This window comes from Ochotona curzoniae, unplaced genomic scaffold (assembly GCF_017591425.1).
Source record: "Ochotona curzoniae isolate NIBS_2020 unplaced genomic scaffold, NIBS_Ocur_1.0 scaffold_4506, whole genome shotgun sequence".
Classification (NCBI taxonomy): Eukaryota; Metazoa; Chordata; class Mammalia; order Lagomorpha; family Ochotonidae; genus Ochotona; species Ochotona curzoniae.
Window position 1 is genome coordinate 10588832 of NW_024467119.1, and position 24545 is coordinate 10613376.

A 24545-nucleotide genomic window follows, 5' to 3' on the forward strand; every position below is an offset into this window, starting at 1 on the left:
AAGGAGGTATCTATCATTTAAAATTTCTTTAAAATTACACAATTCTTCATGCTGAATTCTTTTACATCTTGTTATTATCTTTATTTTTGGAAACATGCAGAACGACCAGGTTGGAGTTTTGACATTTACAGAAAGATCGGGAGTTTTGGCTTGTGAAATTTGACCCAGTTTTGGGATTTTCATTTCTCTTGAGTGCCATTGGAAGACAATGTAGGGTGGAGTGAGTTGAAGCTGAATACATTTGCTTTGAACATTTTGCCACGTTTTTAGGCAGTTCCCAAGCTGACAGTTTGCTCTGAAGGAAACAGCTTTGCATTTCCTCAAAAAGCATCTTTACAGTTAGCCTCCTGCTCCAGCGCCCCCCTTCGGAAGAGCGGTGCTTTGTCTTCTGATGACCCTTCATTAGAATGTTTTTCCCATAATTTCAGATGTTTTCTAGTAAGTTCTCTAAATTTTACGATTTTCTTCTTGACCTCAGAATGTCTCTTATTTTGATTACCATTATAGGGTGTCAGTTTTAATTATTGCTGTGTTACATTGGAAGAAAGGCTAAAATACCTCTTAAATTATATGTATCCTTTGGTGTAATATATTTGTTGAAGTTCAGCATGTTAGAATTTTCCTGGTAGCAGATGTACTTTTAAAGAAGGCAGATGATGGGTTGATATTTCTTTGGGTTCCCAGTGTTATTTTTGCTGCCAAGCATTTTGAACTTGATTTTCAGAACACATTTTAAAACTTAAAGAAATGTGCTAGATAAATGCGCCATGTAAAGTGCACAGAGAAAAATACACATATTTAAGAGAAATATGTCAAAAGATCTGCTGAATCCTAATGTTGGTAATATTTGCTTTTTTGCAGAATTTGTGTAATATATTTTCCAAAGGCAATACCAATAATTAGAAATATGTCCATTGTGAGACACTGTCTCTATTTGATATTGCCCATAGAATCATTAGCCTGGAATGACACGTTGTTTAATTAACTTCTTCCTTACATGGAACAAGATATGTCTCACATTCATTATTTTTTAATCCTTGAAAAATAACTTTTTTCTTCTTTTGATAATTGGGATACAGAGTAGAAAAGTCATTTTAACACCTATTGCTAATTCAGAACTGTTACTGGACACATAAGTTGCCTGAGTAGCCTAGGTGTTACTTAAGGAAGGAGATGGTGATGCCAGAGGGGCTGTGTGGGTTATGCACATTGTTTTCCTGACAGTGACTCAGGGACTTTTGGTTTCAATGCCATCTCTTGAGATGTTCTTTGAGGCTTAGTATCGGGCTATATTTTGTATCCAAAATTCAGATGGCTTAAACAATAAGCATTTATAATCTGACATGGGTTGCTAGGTTAGGAATCAAAGAGTATTTAAGTAGTGGGTTATAGCTCTAGATACCCCATGGTACTGTAGTTTCCAGAAGGAAGCTCACACGTGGCTGTAAGGCTGGCCTTTGAGGCACAAGTTCCAGTTGCCTGTCAGCAGGGACTGAAGCTCCAGGTTCCTGTCCACATGGGGCTGCTTGAGGGTTCTTAGCTATGGAGGCAGGCCATTCACAGCCCGAGGGAGCCCAGAAAGAACTGAACAGGAACTTCCTAATCCTGATCTGGCCATGTATGCCTGTTCAGATCGTCACTAATATAACCTGTACTCAGGAGAAGCGACTGAGAAAGAGTGGGAAAGAAAATGATTGTAGACACAGCCACCTGCTTGGACCTCTAGAAATATGGCACACGGCTTTCTCCAAGTTACCTTGCTCCATGGTTTAAAGTGCAAGTTCCCAGTGCTCGCACTGTAACTCTCTCCCTTTGGAGTCCCAGCCATGTATGTAGTCCCCTTCTTACCACATTTGTCCATGGCTCCTATTGGTTAGACCAAAAATGTGCTAGTCATCCTTGATACCGTTTTACCCATCAGCTTCAGTTATCAAACCATGTAATTTTTGTTCCTAAGTATAGATCAGATATCTTCTGTCTTGCATTTAAAGCAACTGCTCTCTAATCTTGAATGCTACACGACAGTCTTTTAATTTGCATTTTCTTCATTCCTCTGTTATAAAAAGGTTCCTTCATACAGTTTCAGGTTTTTGAAATATGTAATATTTGCAGAGAACAAAGCGAGAAGGAGATAATTTTTTTAAAGTAAGGAGTTTTCCAGTGCTTTTATAATCACAACAAATAAAGTGGTGTGGAAGATTGCAGTTTCTGCCAGTTGGAGATAGGGCCATGGTGTTATTTCTTGACTGGATTTCCGAGTATGTGGAATAATCTGTGAACACCAGATTTGGACAGGATACTCAAGGCTGGCCTTGGGTGAGATTTGGACGTGTTTGATGCAATGCTGTGTAACTGTATAAATTCCTTTTGCTTGGTACACTGACAGATCACTTAGTCCACACATTCAGAATCTTTCATGAACACGTAGATAATGCTGTGCTCTTTGTTAAATTTATCTGTCTAGTGACTAAGTAATATGTTTCTCCAAGTCGTTACTGTCCACTGATACAGGAATACTTCCAAGTTGATGGGAAAATGGAATGAAGCCTTAACTTCTACTTAGTGCATTCTGTATCAAGATATCCCGATTTGATCTTTGCTTCTGTTCCTGTGTACCACTTCCTGCTGAAGAAGTCCCTGGGAGGCTGTGGTTCACGCCTGCAAGAGACCTGGAGTGACTTTCTGGGAGCTGGTTTAAAACCCAGCTTAGCCTGGCAATTGCAGGAATAAAGCAGGGAATGGGAGCTCCAACCATTCTCTCCCTCCCTCACAAATGAATTAAGTAAAACTCTTTCTGGAAGTTTTTTTAATATAATGCGCATTTTATGTGAGCTTTTGGGAGAGTTTGCATTTCTCATTGTTGGTTCATTCTGCTCTTTACTGTGTGGGCACCCTTAAGCTACCTGTGTGCTGTGGCTTTAGCCTATATCCTGCTCCTGCATATAGATCTGTGACTCCAACTGACTGTTGACAATCTTCAGGGATTACCTTAACATCTGAACTGTAACATATTCTAATGAATTATATGTGCTATGCCTTGAGCCGATTAACTGACTACCTGTGTCTTCAGACATCTGTGTTTTGATTTCTGATCCACAGCTCCTGTGCTGTAATCCCGTGCCTCGAGTAGCGTTTCTGTTTCTGAAGCTCCTACTGTAATGCCTGAGGGTTTCACTGGCAAGTCTTTGACCCCATCCTTGGCTCTGACAGAAGTCATCCTGTTGGGTCACCAGCTTGTAGTGTCCTGAGGCCCCTTCCCTGGTTATCGCTCATGAGTCCTTCCAGAACTTACAGCACATGATGTCAGATATCACCAAACAGTGTAATTGTAGGGGAGAGAATCCCAGGAGAAGGAAAGAGAAATGCATGAGGGGTACTCCCAGATGTGTGATATCTCAGAAAAAGAGAGGAGATTGAGAGTGGTTTTTGCTGAAACTAGTGAATGACTGCCTGATGTTGGGTTCTAAGTCATGTCTTTGACAGTGAAGACCCACATTAAGGTCTATCAATGTTTCACATAATTGGCTGATGAGTTTAATCAGCCAGATTGTCCTCTTAGTCAGACAAATGTTTTGGAGTTATAATTTGCTTATTTGCTGTTTCTTTGTTAAATTGTTTTTCTTAAGTTAATTGACTGGTTAAGTCAACATGATCTAGTCAGATGAATTTAGTATTTGGAAGTCATTCCAGCGTGTGTGTGTGGCTTCAAATGGCTATGACAACATTAAGAAGTTGTCAGGAGAAACTTGCCAGAGTTTACTTAGATAAAGTAATATACAAAAGAAACACACAAGAATAAAACATGCCGAGAATTCTGGCCCTTTGTGAACATGAAGAAAGCAGCTCTGATAATTTCAAGACTCTGAATGCGCAAAATACTCAAACTTCTGCTCTTCAATGATGATGTTTAAAAATCTACAGACTGGGAGAAAGGCACAATGAAAGTACAATCCACACACACTGGGGAGGGTACCTTATCAACGAAAGTAGGATTTTAGTGTTAAAATGACGTAATGTTTTATTTTTATTTTACTTCTGTTATTAAAACTTTGTTATCATTGAAGAGTCAGACTTATAAAGAGGAAGAGAGACAGAGAGGAAGATCTTCTGTTTACTGATTCACTCCCCACGCGGCCACAATGGCTGGAGCTGAGTTCATCCAAAGCTAAGAGCCTGGAGTTGCTTCTCCCTCCCCCTGCTTTTCTCTGTTACTCTGATCCCAACTGGGTGTAGGGTTCAAAGGCTTTGGGCCACCCGCCATTGCTTTTCCAGGCCACAAGCAGGGAGCTGGATGGGAAATAGGGCCACTGGGACATGAACCTATCCCCTTGTGGGATCCCGGTGGCATGTGCAAGGCAAGGACTTTTAGCCACTAGACTACCACACCAGGCCTCACTTCATGTTTTAACAAATGTCCAATTTCTAAATGAAATACAGGTATATTTTATTTCACAAACAATGTAAATGCACATTTCAAAATGTCAGTGTCAAATATGAGAATATCCTATCAAACTGTTGACTAACGGACACAACTTAAAATTAATGTGGCTCCTGCTTATGGCTAATTTTTAAAGATTTATTTATTTTTAATGGAAAGGCAGATTCATATAGAGAAGCAGAGACAGAGAGAAAGATGTTCCATCTGCTGGTTCACTCCACAAATGACCACACTGGCTGGAGCTGAGCCAATTAAGAGCCTAATTGCAGTTGGGAGTCAGGAACCCGGTTAAGGTCAGCCACATGGGTGCAGGTTCCAAGGCTTTGTGCTCCATTGCTTTCCCAGGCCACAAGCAGGCAGCAGGATGGGAAGTGGAGCAGCCATGATATGAACTGGTCCCTTTGTGGGATCCAGGTGCATGAAAGACGAAGACTTCAGCCGCTAGGCAATTTCAAGAAATAATTATCAGGAACTGGTACTTTGGCGTAGTGGGTAGCACTGCTGGGCGTGACAGGCATCCTGTATGAACAGCGGCGTGGCCCAGCTGCTCCACTTCCCACCCAGCTCCCAGCTAACTGCTGAGTAAAGCAGCAAAATGAAGCCCACTGGCCACCATGTGGGCTTCCTGGATGATGCTCCTGACTCCTGACTTGAGCCTGGTCTTTACAACCATCCAGGGAATGAAACAGAAGATGGGAGACCTCCCCCTGCTTTTCTCTGTTACTCTGACCTTCAAGTAAAGCAGATGAATCATTAAGGAACAATTGTTGTGGTTATTTTTAAGAAAGCCTGTAAGGCTACTGAAATGAGGAGTATTCTCTGTCAGGTAAAGCTGTGTCTGTTACCGCGTGTTTGTGGTTAGTTTTTCCGTGATGTCCCTTTCCATTGCAAAGGCTGATTTCCGTTTCTCCCTCCCATGGCAGCCTTCAGCCGAGCCCCGATCCCCATGGCCGTGGTGCGCAGAGAGCTCTCCTGTGAGAGCTACCCCATCGAGCTCCGCTGCCCAGGAACGGACGTCATCATGATCGAAAGTGCCAACTACGGGAGGACAGATGACAAAATCTGTGATTCTGACCCTGCGCAGATGGAGAACATCCGGTGTTATCTGCCAGATGCCTATAAGATTATGTCTCAAAGGTACGATCTTTCTCTTTCTCTCTCTCTCTTATTGCACCTACTATCAAATTTTATCCTGTGAGTGTGCGACATAATCAGCATGGGGATAATCTGAAGTGCTTTTGCAGGACATGACCCTCCCCCACATCATCAAAATAGTAGTAAGAGATTGCAACTCATGAACATTTATTACAATACTTACTAGGTTTCATGGTCTAATCTGCCTATGATAAGAAACTAAGCATTTTTTTTCAAAATTTTCAAAAGCAGCCGTCTCCAGAAATTTCATAATTGATTGCTATCATTTCCAACCAGCCAAAGGACAAAAAAAGGGAGAAAATTGAACTGCTGCTAAATGTGAATGATCATTAATCAAAGGGTAGTGAAAACTGTTGACCAAAGGTGGTATGGCTTTGTAATGCCAACTGTTGACCCTATGGGAAACCATGCAGAAAGAATACATTTCATGTCTGGTATGTGAAAATAATTAGTCAATTCAGTTCATTTACACTATCCAAAATATTACAAAATGGAAATACAGGAAGATACACAATGTCATTGTATTTTAAAAAAATGTTCTGTGATTCTAAAAGGCCAGCAGAACTCCATACCATTAATTCAGATCATAATTTCTCGATTAATTAACTGTGTATAAAGTATCTCTTCAATATCTTTAGTTTTTTGCTCTCTCAGTAATCATTTGTGAAATCACTAATTTACTACAGGCTTTCATACTTTTTGACTTCCTCATCACAAAATGTTTTTAAGTAATTCAATAAAATATTTGCCAAATGAATTTAATTTTCTTAATTGAGTAAGCCAGTGTTTTCATTAAGGTCTCTATTCAGGCATTTCCTTTCCATCTATTATTTAAGTAGTTCTTGAAGTATGAGGAAAAATATAGCACATGTAACGTTAAAGAAATTGAAGTCTAAAAACAAAAACAGTGAATCTCAAAGATTGCCTTCCTCGTATCTAAGCCAACTTTCATTATTTATCAGCTTTTATCTTCTTGGTGCTTAAACTTCTGGTATGATTTTACATGTAATTAAGAAATTGTTAGTATCTTAGGTTTTATTAGCTTCTGTTGCATAAATTATTACTGATTTATGAAGTGCAAGGTTTTTGGTCATTGAAGTTCCTGGGATAAAACACTGCAGGGATGGCTGGACTCTGACTGACTGAGGGCTTTAGCTCGTTACTCACGTGATGGCTTATGCTAAAGTGGGAAGATGTCCAAGTCAGATTTTAACACGCGGGCTGCCATTTGACATGTTGTGGTTGCATTTTGTGGCTGTTGTGTGTCTCTCGGTGCTGCATAGTGGATCTACCTTCAGCCGTGCGGATGGCCGTGCCGTTACTGTGAGAACCCTCTTTTTGTTGTAGCTGGTAATGCAATGATTGCTTAGGAGTGGTTTTCCTTTAATGAGTGTGTAGTGGGCTCAAACCCAGAATTCTTTTTGTTTATTTCCGCCAAACGTAGGATTTACAGGATTCTGCTGTGTCTATCTGGGGGCTTGAGCTGAGAAGGAGGTTCTGTTTCTCTTATTAAATTTTCGCTTAAAAATGTTGCTAAACCATTGACTTCCCTGCTCTTTGGTCTTGGTATGATTTTCATTGAAATTGTTTTAATCCTTTCAGTGATATTATTAATGGCTCCCAGAATAAGCTCTTAATCTTATAATCATTATGAAATATTTATAATGGATTATCTGGAGCCACTGAACTGCATGGAATGCATGCATAAATCGGGAAATCTATGGAGTAAAAATACTTGAAGCACCCCTAGTAAATCATTTTTGTAAGCCCCACTGGTGATTTCCCAAATAAGAGTTGTCATTTAGTTGCCATATCTGTGGTTAATGCTCCATAGAGATAAGATTTTCCTTATATTTGAACTATTAAGTATACCATATTCACTCTAGTCCAAAGTAAATGTTTGTGACTCTCAGGAAAAAAATACTCAGTTCTGTCTTATAAACTCACAAGAGATAATGTGAAAGTTATGGAACTTTGCCTGCTTTCTGATGAACTTGTTCACACTGACATGCCAACTGCTGCCTGAGAATAATGCTAACAGTTTTTATTATTGTGTAGTGATATCAGTAACAATGATATGAACAGTTTAAGTAGATAGCTATGTTTGAATTGAAACTATAATGGATATCACATTTTCTACAAGTTGTCCTGGGTTTTCTTTCATTTAAAAGCGGAAATGGAACTATGTCAAAGTTTCGATATGTCTTTTAGGAGCATTATCAGTAAATGTAGAAAGGTTACTGCTAGCTCTTGTGCATAATCTTGCCTTAATGTCTCTAATTAGCATTAGATATCCAATAAAAGGAGGGACATTCTATGTCATTCATGTGGATATTTTAGTACACATGAAATAAAGTCCAGATTGTCCACACAGTCCTTTTTTAATCATTATTCTACTGGATGGTTTGTTCAAGTATTGGCAACATTATTCAACCTCTTCTGAACTTCACATCTCACGCAAGACTACCAGCTGCCCTCTGTTTCACACTTAAACATTAACTAACCTGCAGTTTCAGGCAGCTGACCTCTCCACAGTAGCTTGCTGACATCTAGCTTCTGGTTATCTGAAAGTAACTTTTCATGCATGAATTCATAAAGAAGTGTGCCATGGGCCCTGCGATTTTTCATCCAACCTTCAAGTTATTTTAACCTTTTCAGCCTGAATGACTTCTGTTTCTTCTGGTTTTACATTTCGACATTTCATAGAATTTTTAAAGGATATGTTGCGAATAGCTTTAGAATCTAGATTTAAAAATGACTTTAAGCCACTTGCTAACAGGAGATTCTGAATTTGGAATTCACCTTAGAATTTCTTGTTATGTTCGGCTCTTAATAGAAGCGTTCCTACTGTTGACTCAGTCCAGACCCAGAAGACTAGAAAATGCAGTGCACTAAAGGTTTGGGGCATATGAGAACAACCAGGCCTATGGTGTGCTCAGCATTTTCTTCTTGTTGCCTTAGTGTTTAAGCAGAACAGAGGAGATGGCTCTTTCTGCCAGATGGTGTAACAGTGTTTGATTGGAGAGGAAGCGTTAAGGCGGATGTTTGCAAGGTGGGAGCATCAGTGTAACCAAAAGAGAGTAAACCAAAACTAGACATTCAGGGGAAAAATACCAAAAATAAATGTACAAGTTAAGGAAAGTGTTTTATGGCGTGATATATTTTTGCGTCTGATATTACTTATTTGGCATGTTCATTTTTACATAAGTTTATTGAACTTTTATAAAAATTCATTGTTTTATTTGAAAGGCAAACAGGTAGAGAAAGCTTTTCTATCCCCTGGCTCATTCACCAAATGCCCACAGTAGTCAGAGTGAGCTCAGGCTGGAGCCTAAAGCCTAGAGCGAATGGAGAAACTCAACCATGGGTCCTCCCTGGACATGGAGATCCAGGTGCTTTACAGATCTCTGGCTGCTGCCTAGACCACGCATTCACAGAAGGCTGGATCAGAATTAGAGGAGCCGGGGCTCAAATTAGGCCCATCCATTGGATGTTGGCATTCTAAGTGGCATCTCTATGGCTAAATGTCCCCCAGCATTATTGTATGTGATAAAATTCACTCAAGTATATAATAAAGTGTTAATACATTTGCTAAATGATGCAGCCATCATAGTGAATTGGTTCTGGAACGTTCCCATCATGCCATATGGCTCTGGCTGCCAATCACTGGTTATTTCATCTGCTTCTCCACTGCGTGCTGTGTGCATTTATCCTAAACTAAGTCATGAACACTTGAAATCAGTTTGACTTTAGTAAGCTTTTCAGTAGGAATAGTATAAGAGAAATATTGGCAGTTACTTCTAATGGCATGGACATATGTATAAGGCTTGCATTTTCATTCCCTTAGATCCAAAGATCATGAATATAACCATTTAAAAAAAATCATCCTCAGAGTTTTCTCTCAGGCACACGTGTGAATGTACAGATCAGGGATTGTCTGTTTTAAGGTTGAGCTCAGGTTTTGTTTTGGTTATTAGCAGAGTTTTAGTAGCAATTCATATCCACATGTTATCACATCAGTTACATGGCAGAGTGTGAGAAGGAGAGGGGCAGAAGGGAGAGGGAGGAGGGGATGGAGGGGAGGAGGAGATGGAGAGGGAGGAGGAGATGGAGAGGGAGGGAGGGAGCGATGGAGAGTTCTTTCTCACAGTTCTGAAAAGTTATATTTCAGTTTATATCAGTAGCACTGCAGGGAATTTTACAGCTTACAAGACTGTCTTGATTTGTGCTGTATTCACTCCTAGTGAGGTTAAGAATTCTTTCAATAGCAGCAGAAGAAGGGATGCCAGTGGCAGTTCTTGCCTGGACACAGCTGACTCAGCGGTCTGCAGTACCCATTGTGTGTACATGAGTTTTTCCAGTCAAGCAGTCTCCTTTGACAGATTCATGATATTATATCTTTCATTTCTTTTGTGAATTACAGCAAGATAGAAAGCAATCTTTATATTATTGGCATTTCCATTGAATGCATGTCCTACGCAGTATAAAGCACAGATAGGCATAGAACCTGTAATACAAAAGACAATGCTAAGTGATGACCGCTTGTGTTCATGTTAGTTTTTTGAGATTTATTTTTATTAAAGGCAGAGTTATAGATAGAGCAGGGGAGGAGAGGGAGAGAGAGAGAATATGAGAATACCTTTCATCCAGTGGTTCACTCATGAAATGGCCCAGTGGCCGGGATGGAGCCAACACAAAGCTAGGAGCCAGGAGCTGCTTCCAGATCTCGTGTGGGTCATCCTCAGCTGCTTTTCCAGGCCATTAGTGGGGAACTGGACCAGAAGGGTATCTGCCATGAATGCCTGGTGGAAGGAGACTTAGCATGCTACTCCATAGCCCCAACCCTACCTGTTAGTTTTTTCAAAAAATTAACAGAATAAAGAAAACTGTCTACTACCGAAGCCCAAATGTGGATAATACAGAGGTATAGAGAACATCCTACGTGGAAAGCATCTTTGCCTCTTCTGATATTTCAGTTCTGAGAATATGTTCTGATAACATGTACTTCCTCCCTGTCACGTACACTTTGCTGTGAATTGAATTTTTAAATATGTTATGTTTTGTATTTAAAGCTATACGTTGAAAGTCAGTGGTTCAGTTATTCTGTTGCCATTTATTGTGAAAACCCAAGGGAATAGTGTTGTCTTTCCTTTAGAAAAGGGACTGTGGGCAACTGAGCACAGCCTTGCTCAAGGCAGAATTGAAAGACATGTGGAGTCTACCCAGGGCCTCCATGGGCGAAACTGCCCCCAGTAGCTCTCTGTTGTGGCTTATGCCCTGGTGATGCCAAAACAGTGGTCAGAGAAACAGCTAGCACCTCCACAGGGATCCAGGATGTAGCAGCATTGTTCCCATGTTTGTTTTATGAAACTTCAAAATTATTTCATTCGTTTGCTGTGTTTCCCTCACGTTGTTCCCCTCATATATGTTTCAGCTAACCTTTGACAGTTGTAGTTAGTCAGTAGAACGTGACGCAGCCTAGGAAACATTTGAAAGAAATTACTGAGGAAGGGAAAAGGCGGGGAATTAGGAGATGCTTAATAATGCGGAGATATGGAATAAAATAGACAGTTATTTTGGGAATAACTTAAATTCACATGGATGATTGCTCTCTCCTCTCGTCTTTCTGGTTTTCTGATTTTCAAAATTATTTGCTAAAGTAAGAATCATGCTCATGCTCGTGATGGGGAAGGTGAACTGTGCTCATTTCCTCTCCTGTGAAAACTCAAGCAAATCCTGCTTTGGTTCAGCGCAGGTTTCAGGTGTCTGGTTACAGGCATACACACGATTCTGGGTAGCTTTGGTTGTTCTTATCGGTCTGAATCTATCCATCCAATCAATATGTTGTTATTTTGAATTAATTATTTTATAAAATGTCCATGCTCTTGCATTGTTTCTTGGAGAGATGAGCCTCACTGAAACGGTTCAGGGTAGCGGTGACTGTTTTCAGGTATAATTACACCTCTGTCGTCGTCATTGACAATGCCCTGAGTGAGGCAGGGTACCACAAACTTGAGGTGAATTCATTCAAGCTCATCTTCCCTCCTGGGAAATGGGTGGCACTGTTATTCTTCAGCAATGAGTGGATGAGTGACCAGGGTGATTCAACTGCACCTAGAGAAAACAGAGATCACTGGAGGTTATACGATAAACAGCAAGAAGTAATTTTAACTGAAGTATTCACACAGATTTTTTGTTCTGATTTTTTGTGGTACAGCTCAAAAATACATGCTAGCTGTCGCATTTTGCTTTATGAACATTGTTTAGAACGTATGTTATTTTAAATAAAAGTAACAAAACCAGAAAATAACTATGAGTCTGTCACGATCACTAAAAACATAATATACACATATGTAACATTGATGGTTGGACAGGACATTGTCATAAAATGATGAATGTATGTCAAGAAGCTTATCAATTGAGTTAGACTTGTCTTCTGGTTTAGAATAATTTCCCAGGCAAGACATTAAATAGTTGTGATGAAACCTTTTGTATTTAAAAAGCACTGTGGAGCAGTGCGTTGTTTCTGTGTCCGACATTTCAGCATTTCAAGTGGGCACAAATGATCTCCACGAGTACTTCAGGTAAAGTGGGCGACTTGATAAGGGAAAGGAGTCGGAAGCTTTTATATACTGTCTGGACATAAGAACACATGCCACCTAATTTACAGACTTCGCAACAGTGAGTGTTCATGCGTGAGAAACTGCCTTACCTGAGTACTTGAGAAGATGCCTCGTGCCAGGTTTTCTTAACTGAACATGAGTGTAAATGAGAGAGCACCCCGAATTGCCGTGGTGCACGTCCTCATGACCAATGCCGTTGCTAGCAAATCATCACAATGACGTGGTTCTTTATTTCTACTACAATATAGATCTTGGTTCTGTTACATACTTAGCTGCATTCTTATTTAGCTTTCTGATTTTGTGTTCTCGCCCTCAGCTCAGATTATACGGAAAGAGCTGTGATATGTCTCGAATTGTTTATTCTTAAGAATATTACTAGGCAACGTCTAGCTAGACCGTTCTGTTCATGTTTTCAGTCTCCTCAGTATGTGTCTCTGTGATAAGTTTAAGAGAAGCGTTATTTTCCAGGTGTTACTCAATATTTGCTAATATAAAAATTTTGTTAATGATTTCTGAAAAGTTAGATATTTGCTTTATCGCTTGTTCAAGAGGAAGTAATATACATCATGTTTATTTGTAATTGAGATTGCCAAGTAGTAAAAGCAAAATATGTTGTTTAATGCATATGGGCTCATTTCAATGTATAAACATATATGTGTTTGTGTTTTGGCTTGAAAGACTTCAAGTCTTTCTAAAAATGCCAGTACCCATGACTATTAGTGCTATCAGTCTCTGAAAATAAACATTTGGAACTGTTTTCTGGACTTGTTAGTGAATGGAGAAAGTAAGGCTGGCAGGGAATACAAGCCTGCAGGAACAGTCCTTTGCCAAAGAAGAGACTCAGCTTTGGAAGGAAGAGAGAGGAGGGGGAGCTCAAACTGCAGAAAGGAGAGCAGGTGGCTGAGGGTCAAAACAAGTACATAGTAATTGAGCTAAAAGGATGCAAGAAAGAAAAAAGGAGGCAGGCGGGAGTAGGGAGGGTGGACGTCAGGGAAGGTGGAGTACAAAGTATAATGCAATGTTATGTCCACAAAACTGTGTAAATAAAAACAGGAAATTTGTTCTCTTTATATAAGTAAAAAATTAAATTAAAAAATAAAAAGATACTGTTTACCTAAGATTATTGAGGTTGAATTCTTTAAAGTCACTTGGACCCCAGTTCCAGTTCTGTACCACCTAAACCACTTGTTATTTTTAGTTTTGCTAATTTTACTGGTTTTATTAGTGCCTGCTGGAGAGTGTAGTTTGCTTAGCAAAGTCTGTGTGGTGATACTATAGGGAAGATCTAGGGGAATCTTTTCCCATGATCAACATCTTATTTAAAGTAACGTCAGTATTATCTCGTGATTGAGGAATGTTGCTTTCTGGATTTGTTTTCCGGAAACAGTAGCTGGTGGCGTTAGAGTGATTCCAAGTCCACAGGACCTGGGAACTCGGTGTGTCCTGGCGTGCTTCTGTTCCACGTGAGGCATGCTGTGTGGGTGTCTCTGGTAAAGCTGTGTTTACTGGAATGCTCATTGCTTAGCTCCTTTCCCTATGCTGCACTTCTTTGTTGTAGAATGTAGCACGAAGGACCTGGGGCTGGTTTCATCAGTTAAAATCTTCCAGACAGTGGGAATTATTTCCTCTGTAGGTGCTTTAAAAATTAGGGTCACAGAAAGGTGCTCCCTTTCCACAAATTAGTCTCTGAAAAATTTTAGTTTGTGATAAAAGACTTTTCACCTTTCCGAAGAACTCGAGTAGATCATCCTTGCCGGAGGAGATAGGATTCTGAATTACTGTTCCTGTTAGGTTCTGAGGAAGAATCCTTCAAATGACTTTCTGGTAAATTGCTTCCTCCAATAGCATTTACTTACTGTGACATAAAATACGGGATCTGTAACAACAAACATTGTCTATTGTTTAAGTTTTCAGTGAAAGCCATGGATCTGGACAGGCATGCATCATTTTAAGTGACCCCTAGACTGCAGGAAAGCTATAGTAGAATATGAGCCATTTCTGCAAACTGACCAAAAATCCACTTGATGTCACCTCTGAAGTTATTAGCACATCCCAGAAATACTGCATATGGGTGTCTAAAGAGAAATAAACGATTCCTTAAAAAAAAAAAAAACTGTTGGACCCAGCACAGTAGCCTAACAGCTAAAGACTTGCCTTGCACATGCAGGGCTCCCATATGGGTGCTGGTTCTAATTCTAGCAGCTCCATTTCCCATCCAGCTCCCTGCTTGTGGCCTGGGAAAGCAGTAGAGGATGGTTCAAAGCCTTGGGACTCTGTATCCATGTGAGAGACCCAGAAGAGGCTACTGGCTCCTGGTTTTGGATTGACTCAGCTCCAGCTGTTGTGGCCAATTTGGGCATGAATCAGTGGATGGAAGATCTCCTCTATCTATCTGACTTTCCAATGGAAATAAACAAATATGTTTAAAAGTTGCTAATTTATTGAAAGGCAGAATTATATAGAGAGAGGGAGGGACAAAGAGAGAGATGGAGAGACAGTGAGATCTTTCATCCGCTGGTTCATTTCCCAGACTGCTGCCAAAACATGAGCTAGGCCAGGCCTAAACCAGGAGCGACATCTTGGTATTCCCTGTAGATAACACGGCTCCAGCCCTTGGAACCTTCTGCTTTTCCCAGGTGCATTGACAAGGAACAGAATGGAAAGTGCAGCGGTTAGGACTTGAACTTGGACTCCGTTGGAACGCTGCCATTACAGGCTGTGGCTTAATGCATGCCACACTATCAACCCCAGAAGAAAGACAATTCGGATACATTATTATCACAAAAATATATTATCATAATATATATATGTATATATAATAGCTATTTGATAGCTGGAACTCATTATGAAATGATATAAGGAAGCTACAATAGATACAATGTCCCATAGTCTTATATTTTGTTATTCCGTGTGTGTGTGTATGTGTGTATGAGAAATACTTGATGGGTGTGTTACTTGCGTAGCTACCGCGTGACTGATGCTATCCTTAGAGTGGGAGCTTTGAAAATGACACAGCAGTAGGATCACCATACACATGATCACATAAGTAGGTTGACACACATGCAGAAAAATTAGAACACAATTTCTGAAATTTAAATGAGTAGGGAGGGTATTTATGATGTGTGTTTCTTGGATGAATGTTAATTTAAAAATGTGCGATGCAGTGTTGTTTGATCACCTGTACTGCCACACCAGCCCCAATGAACATTTTTACCCATTTATTTTATTGCTTTATTTTTTTAAAAAAAATGATCTTCTACTCATGGCAGACATTTATTTTATTTTACTGATAATGAAAGTGAAGCTCAAACCAGCAAAATAATGACTCAAAAGGCTGGGCCAGTGCAGTGGTGCAGCACGCTACACCTCTGCTGTGATTCTGGCATTCCATGTATGTACCAGTTCGTGTCCTGGCTACTGCACTTTGCATTCAGCTCCCTGCTTCCGTCCTGCAAAAGCAGCAGAGGATGGCCCAAGCCCTTGAGCTCCTGCGCCCATAGGGGAGACCCAGAAAAAGCTCCTGGCTCCCAGTTTTGGACTGGCTTAGCTCTGACCATTGTGGTCATTTGGGGAATGAACCAGCGAGTGGATTTCTCTCTTTCTCTGTCTTGTCCACTCTGTAACTCCTTCAAGTAATAATAAATGAATTTTATTTTAAAGGCTCAATATGGGATCCCATGCTTTTATCCTAATTTTAATCATTTAAATATATTTTCTTAACTGCTTCATTTGGAATGCAGAAAATGGGATCTGCAGTGTTAAATACAAAATTCAAATACCTGGCTGTGCTCAGAATTCCAGCCTGCTAGTCCTGCCAGTGATGGGAAGCAGATCCAGTCCTTGGGGCTATGCCACCCCTCTAAGGGGCCAGGAGTGAGTCTCCAACTCCCTGTGTCAGCCGAGTCTGCATAGCATCGCAGGCGTTTGGGGAGTCTGGAGGATGATGGTACTCTCCCACCTGCCTACCTCTGTCTTTCTCCCTTTTTCCATCATTTTGCTGCTTACAAAGTAAAAGGTTCCTCATTTTTGAAGGCTATGTGTTTGGTACATCCGATAAGAAACTATGTTGAACCACCCATCTGCCTTTCAGTGTGCCTGAGTTGACGCCTTGCCCCGTGCTTCCTATCTGGCTTCCTGCTAATCTCACACGCTGGGAAAGGCAGCAGGTCCTTTAAGGAGCTACATCCATGACCCGCACGTGCTTGCCCACCTGGAGCCACTAACGCCTGCCTTCAGCATGGCAACACTCCGGCTATTGACCTTTGCAGACGGAACCGTTACATGGAAACTTGCCTGCTTTTTCTCTCTTTCAAATAAATGCAAATCTGTCTTTGCATTAAAACCAGAAAATTCTGTTTTTTTTCATTTTTATTATCAACATGCTGTGGTGGTTGTCACTATAACTAGAGATGAAAGAGGTATCATTATGGATTTGGTAGTTGTTTTCCTGTGTACATCAAAGCAGAGGTGTTTAAAGAATTCCTGCCTCAGAAGGAATCTTACTGTTACATCTTTAGCAATAAGTGTGTCAGTTTAATATACGAAGAAATAAGTTATGATACCTCTAAATATGTTGTCGTAGTCTATTAATTTTCATTTTTGATTTTATAATCTCTGGGAAGTGTGTTCTGTTTCCAGGCAGATCCTTATAAGACAGAAAGCTCAGGCCTCATGTCTGTAGGACTTGTACAGACCTCCAAGCCTTGCCTACCTCTCACCTGTTCCTCCGCTTCCTCCTCCTCCTTCTTCCTTTTCTTTTAATATATATGTTTTTACTGGAAATGCAGATTTACAGAAATAAAGAAGGAAAGACAGAGAGAGAGAAAGATCTTCAGTCTTCTGGTTCACTCCCAAATGGCTGCAATGGCTGCCGCTGTGCCTATGCGAAGGCAGGAGCCACAAGCTTCTTACAGGTGTTCTTGTGGGTACAGCGGCCCAGGGCATTGGGCCGGGGTTATCCTCACTGCTTTTCCAGGCCATAATCGGGGAAAAGCCAACCTCTCTTGTGACTTTACATTCCTCCTATAATATGCAATAATCTCTGTAATTTGCAATCTAAGTGATTTAACATTTTTATTTATCTTTCACCAAATGGTCAAAATCTAGGAGGCCAATTCCAAGAAAGATATGTTCAGTTTCCGGGTAACTTGTACAAGGCAGATGCTGTGCTTTGACTATATTTAATACTTTTTGGCAAGACTTTGTCTTTGTTGCCGTTCTAACAGATTTTTAAGTCTATAGAATATGATCTTATTTCTAATGATCACAATTACATAAAATATTTCTTTCACTAATGAAGCTATGTCCATAAAACACAATTGTTGGGCCCGGTGCGGTGGCGCAGTGGTTAAGGTCCTCACCTTGCACGCCCGGGATCCCATGTGAGCGCCGGTTCTATCCCGGCAGCCCCGCTTCCCTTCCAGCTCCCTGCCTATGGCCTGCGAAAAGCAGTCGAGGACGGCCCAAAGCTTTGGGACCCTGCACCTGTGTGGGAGACCCAGAAGAGGCTCCTGGCATAGGATCGGCATAGTATCGGCCGTTGTGGCTCACTTGGGGAGTGAATCATCGGATGGAAGATCTTCCTCTCTGTCTCTCCTCTCTGTATATCCGCCTTTCCAATAAAAAATAAATAAATAAATAAAAATAAATCTTTAAAAAAAGAAAAACACAATTGTAAGGGAAAAAAAACTGTGAATTAATTGTATCTCAACAAACTCAAACTAATAATTGCTACAATAGCTCCCTGATTTTGGGAATAAATTTTGTATATATTTGATTCTGTGCTCAGGAAATCCAAATACTCATGATTGAAAATAAGTTTATTTTTCCTTTACTGTTCAGATCTTCAGTGTTGTTATTAAAGCATTCAAGCTAAGAGTCATTAGTATTTCAAATTTAGTAGAGTCTGTCATGCTTAACGCGGTGGTGAAAGAAGGGAGTGTGGTATGACTCCGCCGTGGCCATCCAGACAGAGGAAATAGAAGGCAAGGTTTTCCAAAAATTTTCAGAGGGACATAGGGAAGAAAAATAACTAATTTGTGTCTTTCTCAGCAGGTGATTGGAAACTCTGATTTCTAAGCTCTCCTTTCTAGAGATTTTTTATCATCCTCAAGTCTTTCTGTGATTTATGGATTTTTAAAAGCAAGATACCTCTTGCCTCTCTGTTTACAAGATTATGTGAGAATATAAGGTTTTTGATCACGCGTATGTATGTTAAGAAGACTTCAGTATGAACTACAGTAGAAATTCAGCTGTTCAAAATAGTCAGGAATTAGATCCGATAAATGAATCAATTTTACAAAATTCATCTTGTGGGTTATGTCATCTAGGCTCATTCCTGTTCACTGTGGGTTGGCACGTTCTTTTGGTTTCCTAAAGATGATGCCCTCCCAGCCCTCGAGCAACCTGAGTCTCTTTTCCTCAGGCTAGAAATAGTTGTAAGAATCTAGTGTCAAAGTGAGTGCTCTTTATCCTTGCTGTTTTCAGCCAAACCCATTTATGCTCATTGGATCAGCTTGCTGTCACTGCTCTGAAGCGATCCCGTTGTCAGAGGGAGGAATAGCTGGAATGCCCTAAGCCACTGGTTCCTGTCTCGCCATGATTATGTCTCCCATGCTGCATTTGGCAGTGCTTGGAGACATTTTTGGTTGTCAGAACTGGAAAGGTGTTAGTGACATCTGGGGTGAAGAGGCCGAGGATGCTGAGAAATATCTACTGGGTGTGGGTCAATTCCAACAACAGCAAATCATCAAGCCCTAAATTTGCACAGTGCCAGTATTGAAAAACCCAGTCTGTTCGCCCACAGTTCCAATCCCTGGGGAAACACCTGTCTCAAAATGAAGAACTCATGTTCAATACAGGTGAATGAATCTCTGTTATTCACAGAAAATGAGAGACACAGACAAAAGGGCAACGACATTAACTCTCCATCCCCTGCTCTAAATGTAGCTTATTGTTTCATGTAAAATCATCATAAACCAGCATTTCCTTCTCTAGAAATAGCACTAAATGTATGCAGTGTGCAGTACTGTCTACCCCTTAGATAAGACCAACAGACTTGTTTCTTCCAAGTTCCCCACTTAGAAGTCCACCGAGACTGCATTTTGACCTGTGGAAAAATCCATGCATAGTTTTTCCTCATATAAATTCATAAAGTTCATGCTCATGAACTTTTCAAGGACCCCTTGGAGCTTCATGGTGATTCCTGTAGTCTGGGTTTTGGATGTTCTAGTTTCATAGATTTCTATTCCATGTAGTAAGACATTTCAAGCGGATTTTTAGAGAAGGAGGTCTTGTGTTTGGGACTGTGTCCACCTTTGTCATTTCAGTGTGACGGCATCATTGCAGCACCTCGTTGCTCAGGCTTAGGGAACAGTCTACTGCCGCTTTATACATGGTTTGCTTTCCTGATGAGCAGGGGTAGAATCCAGGAGGGACTCGTAAGCGATGGTTCTCACCTCAGTACCTGCATTTCTATGGAATACCCTGCATGGTGAGGCCAGAGCTGGCAGACTACATTGTGGATTACAAACTTACCTCCAAGGGAAGGGTTTGAATAAAATTTCCTCCTGGTGAAAATATCTAGCTATTTAAGGAAGTGTCTCTCGGATGGACCAGCCTGGGGGTTTGCGGAACATCAGGGCTCCGTCCAGATATTGCCAGTCATTTTCTTAGCGTGGTCACTCTGTGGCTGAAAAGTCACACAGCCGTAATAGGATCAGATTGTCCTTTATTCTTCAACACGGTGTCTGGCATTCTAGAAACAGAAGCAGATTCCTGCCCATGGCCTGTAAGGGTTGGGAGTAGTGAGCTCATTTCTCAACACGCATAATCTTTTTAGCATGAAAAACTGAATAGAGGCCAGTGGCCCTTTGAAAAACAAAATTCACCAACTGCTTTCCTCTCATTTTTCTTTTCCTTGGCATTCGGGATTCAGTATAATGGTACCACTTATCCCATTTACAGATATTCAGGTCATCAGATATTGGTGTTCCTGCAACAATCCCACCTGTTTATGTGGAAACCACAATAAGGTGTGATCCTGTGGCTTAGTGGCGTAAGCCACTGTTTGCGATGCCCACCTGCTGTATCTTAGTGCCTGCTTCAAGTTCTGGCTAACCCATGCTTCTGACCAGCCTTCTGAGATGCAGGAGATGATGATCTGAGTACGTGTGTCCCTGAGTTCATGGTTCTTGTTTTGTTCTGGTCCAATCCTTGGTCTTGTGGTCATTTGAAGAGTGAACTAACAAATGCAAGATCTCTGTCTCTCTGCTTCTCTTCCTACTTTGTCTCTGTTGCTCTGCTAGAAAAGAAAAGAAAAGAAAGGAAAAGAAAAGAAAAGAAAGGAAAAGAAAAGAAAAGAAAAGAAAAGAAAAGAAAAAACATTCTCTCTCTAAATCTGACTTTCTAATAAAAATGAATAAATCTTTAACTTACTATAACTTCTACCAGGAAGCAATTTTCACAAAATTTGGACTTTCAAAATGTAAAGAATCTTTCCTATTTTTGATGTGTGCATATGTTAGAAACAGTGTTTCATCATGTCTTTAAGAGAGTACTTCATGTTTCATAGGAAGTGTCGGGGACAAACAAGTGTCCAGAGTCATTTGCAATAGATCCTGCAGTGCCGCTTCTCAGAAGCATCTGGCAACTCCTCTTCAGTCTGTCAGAATATGTACAAAAATAAACACTTTCATTAATCACCCTGTGTTTCACATAGACATTGTGATATGCAAGTACTCCTACTTATAGCTTAGGGATATGACTGAATTATACATAGCTCAGGATCCCTGGTTTCCAGCTAAAGGTATAAGAACAAATGGAAAGTTTTCTTTGGTCTGCTTTGGTAATATTTTGTTTAGTGTGAAAGTGCAGCCTTTTCCTTTCCCAGGCTGTGGCACATGTGCAAGGTTTTCCATTGTCTTCTCTAAGGCTGATGAATGTGCAGAACACACAGAACAATGGTGATGCAAGCTCAGGCCTGACAGTGTAATCAGATATAAATGACTTGGTAAATACCCTGCTATCTGAGACGTTCTTCCATGAGCCCTAGTCACCCAGGACTTAGAACAAGTGCTGCAAACTAAAGTATGACTATGATCGAAATAACAACAACAACAAAAAAAGGATCTATTGGAAAGGATTGCAAATGCACGGTGTACAACACCGTGAATTCATGGAGACGGACTCAGAGGAAGGCACTCTTTAACAGGGCTCTAACACAGCTCAGCCAAGGCTGCACATGTTCCTTGGAGTGTGGACCAGAGGTTTACAAGGGCACTCTAGCTGAATAGCATTGATTAGGAAGCTGAAGATCAACACAGATGTGGTGGGCCCTAATGCATTGCGTTATCATTAGAAGTTATGGTATAGGACCCAGCGCCATGGCCTTGCAGCTAAAGTCTTCGCCTTGAATGTGCCAGGATTCTATATGGACGCCGGTTCTAATCCCAGCAGCTCTGCTTCCCATCCAGCTCCCTGCTTGTGGCCTGGGAAAGCAGTTGAGGATGGCCCAAAGCCTTTGGACCCTGCACCCATGTGGGAGACCTGGAGGAGTTCCTGGCTCCTGGCTTCTCATCAGCGCAGCACTGACCATTGAGGTCACTTGGGGAGTGAATCATCGGGTGAAAGATATTTCTCTCTGTCTCTCATCCTCTCTCTCTCTCTTTCTATATATATGGCTTTGCAATAAAAAATAAATAAATCTTTAAAAAGTAATGGTACAAATCAGAATAGTAAAAGATAAGCTATCTAAGGCATAACAAGAGCTTGGATATCATCTGCTGAAGATTGAATTTCATGACAGTTTTGATTTGCTAGGATGGCCATCACGAAATGCCAGACACTGATTAGCTTAGCAACAAAAGTTTTTTTCTCGATGTTGTAGAGGTTATAAATTGAAGATCAAGTTAGCATGAGAGCTGGTTTCCCGCAAGGCTTCTTTTCTTGGCTTGCAAATGTGCGCCTTCTCCCTGCGTGTTTGTTCACCTGACATTCTCTGTGTACCTGAGCATCCTGTGTGTGCCCCTCTCTCCTCCTTCCAGGATGTCATTCATGCTGGATCAGGAATCTGCCCTTAGAGCCTCTATCAGCCGAAGTTCCCTCATTAAAGGTCCTGCTCCAATCCCAGTCAGCTTGGAAATTACAGTCTCAGCAGAGGGATCTGGAACTTTGGGACAGAATTCAGTTCATTACTGTGGCCGTAAACGGGGTCACTGAACATATTGATGGGAAGAAATAAAATAGATCTGTGAGTTAAGAAAATTTCTGTTTGGAAGCCTTTGCCTACAGTGCCGGTGAGCTGTATAGATGCTGCTGTAAGTCCTGGCTGCTCCACTTCCAATCCAGTTCCCTGCTTGTGGCCTGGGAAAGCAGTGGAGGATGACTCCTTAGGCCACTGTGCCCTCATGGGAAGCATCATGCTTCTGTCTGTGGACTTGGCCCAGCTCCGACCATTGTAGTCATTTGGGGAGTGAACCAGTGAATGGAAAGGCTCTCTGTTTCTCCACCTTTCTCTGTAGATCTGCTTTTCAAATAAAAAACATGTAAATATTTTAAAAAATAGATAGAAAATCTGAAAACTTTTGTTTGGATTCATAATGATGGTAGATTTGCATGGGATAAATGTGGAAGTCCAAGGAACAACTCGTGACCTAACAGGTCATCTGTGAGAAGCTTCGTCCAAGGCATCCGCGAAGTGAATGGAGCAGACAGAGTTGAGAGAAAACTCTCATAATATGGTGCTACTTGGATGCACAGAATGAGGACATGGTAAAGATAAGACTCTTACTTCTAGCTTAAGAAATAATGCAGGTGTATGTGACAAGAAGATAGAGATGTGGAAGGCACACAGGGCTGGGCCAATCAGCTCTCCTCCATTGACATACACAGCTCTGTCTCTTTGATCTGATCACTTTATAGTCCTAGGCTTGATCTGTTCCAGCCACGATAGTCCTTCAGTATGACAGATGCAAAGCACTTAGCAGTCCTTTTAATTTTTCTGTTGATCAAGTGAGCGATATTAACAACATAATTCCTTTGAACTGACTGAGAAATGCTGAAGATTATGTCAGGAACATGTGCAGGAAAAGAGAGAACAAAATGAATGCAGTTGTCTGTAAATACATAAACTGAGAAAGAGATCACACAGGCAAGACAATCAGTTTAAGCCTTGGGCAAATAGGAGAACTATTAAAGGGAAAATCATTTTTCAAACTCATTTAGTTAAAATTTTCATGAGTATCTTCTAAATTCTAAGTTTTCAGACTACAAAATACGCTATGGATCAGACATAATATCTGAAGGATAGATTTTGTTCATTTTGTTTATGGCTACTTGAACTTGAATTCTAACTCTAACATGATAAATTAAGATGTATCATGGATGATAAGTACTTTACCATGTTAACATATGGGGGCTGTATTTAATCACGTGCTGTGTTTTCAGGAATAGAGCCATTTCAGGCATTTGGGGATGTTAGTACTCTCTCAAGTTTAGAGAATAGAAAATGTTAAAAATATCAAAGTGGTTTGATTTGCCTTCACAATCATAGCATCTATGCTGTAATGACATTTTAGGATTACCTAAAAGGAAATGAGACTCTGAAGGTCATCAGGGTATATAACTTTACAACATTTACTGCAGTTTTGTCAAAACTAGATCTTTATAATATAATTAAATTTGAACAAAGCCAGATAGTAAAGTACTAATGATACAGGCCTATTAGAAATCATTTTTCTCTCAGACGTGATGTCATTAGAAATGATACTTATCTGGAATTTCAGCTGATGTCACCTGTGTAAATCAGATGAAACAGGGAAGATCGCCTCTTAGTGTTGTGATTAGAATATGCACGAAGCTTAATTATTAGCAGGTTTCTAACTAAGAAGCACAGGTGTAAAGTCATCAGACGTGTGCTTACCACTTTGCTCTGTCTCTTCTGATGGCTTCTCCCCATTCTTACTTTGGGTGTCCAGGTGATAAGAATGGGAAAGGTGAAATTTTCCCAAGCTGTTTCATCCTCTCTATTTCCTTTTGTGGAAAGACATCTTTGAGAGAAATAGTTTCGTGTTATGCATATATGGGATTTACTTCCACTTACGTTTATTATTAATTGCGAATACTGCAAATGGAGGAAAGTGGTGCATTGGGAGTTAAGTGGGGCTATTGCTGATGGCGTCTGATGAGTGACGTCATCTGGCAGAGTTCTTGAACAACATTGGAAGTGATTGATTGGAAAAGAATGTTTCACTTACTGCCTGTCACACTATTTGGAATTATTTGCCTAACATATTGACTACAAAAAAAGTGAAAATTTATACTTTAGTGTT

General features: G+C 40.6%; 1 protein-coding gene across 24 annotated transcripts in view; it reads left to right on the forward strand.

The window, feature by feature from the left end:
• The window catches only part of ADGRL3 (adhesion G protein-coupled receptor L3), a 472380-nt gene that overhangs the window by 62155 nt on the left and 385680 nt on the right, over nucleotides 1-24545 (forward strand). For 10 of the 24 annotated variants that reach the window (XM_040966524.1, XM_040966523.1, XM_040966526.1 and 7 more), the window contains exon 1: nucleotides 5367-5575. In XM_040966524.1, the coding sequence (XP_040822458.1) occupies nucleotides 5385-5575 (191 nt within the window). In that variant the 5' untranslated portion in view covers nucleotides 5367-5384. Of the gene's footprint in view, nucleotides 1-5361; nucleotides 5576-24545 lie in introns of those variants that run through there. The other 14 variants (XM_040966536.1, XM_040966532.1, XM_040966537.1 and 11 more) reach the window with 3 other exon arrangements.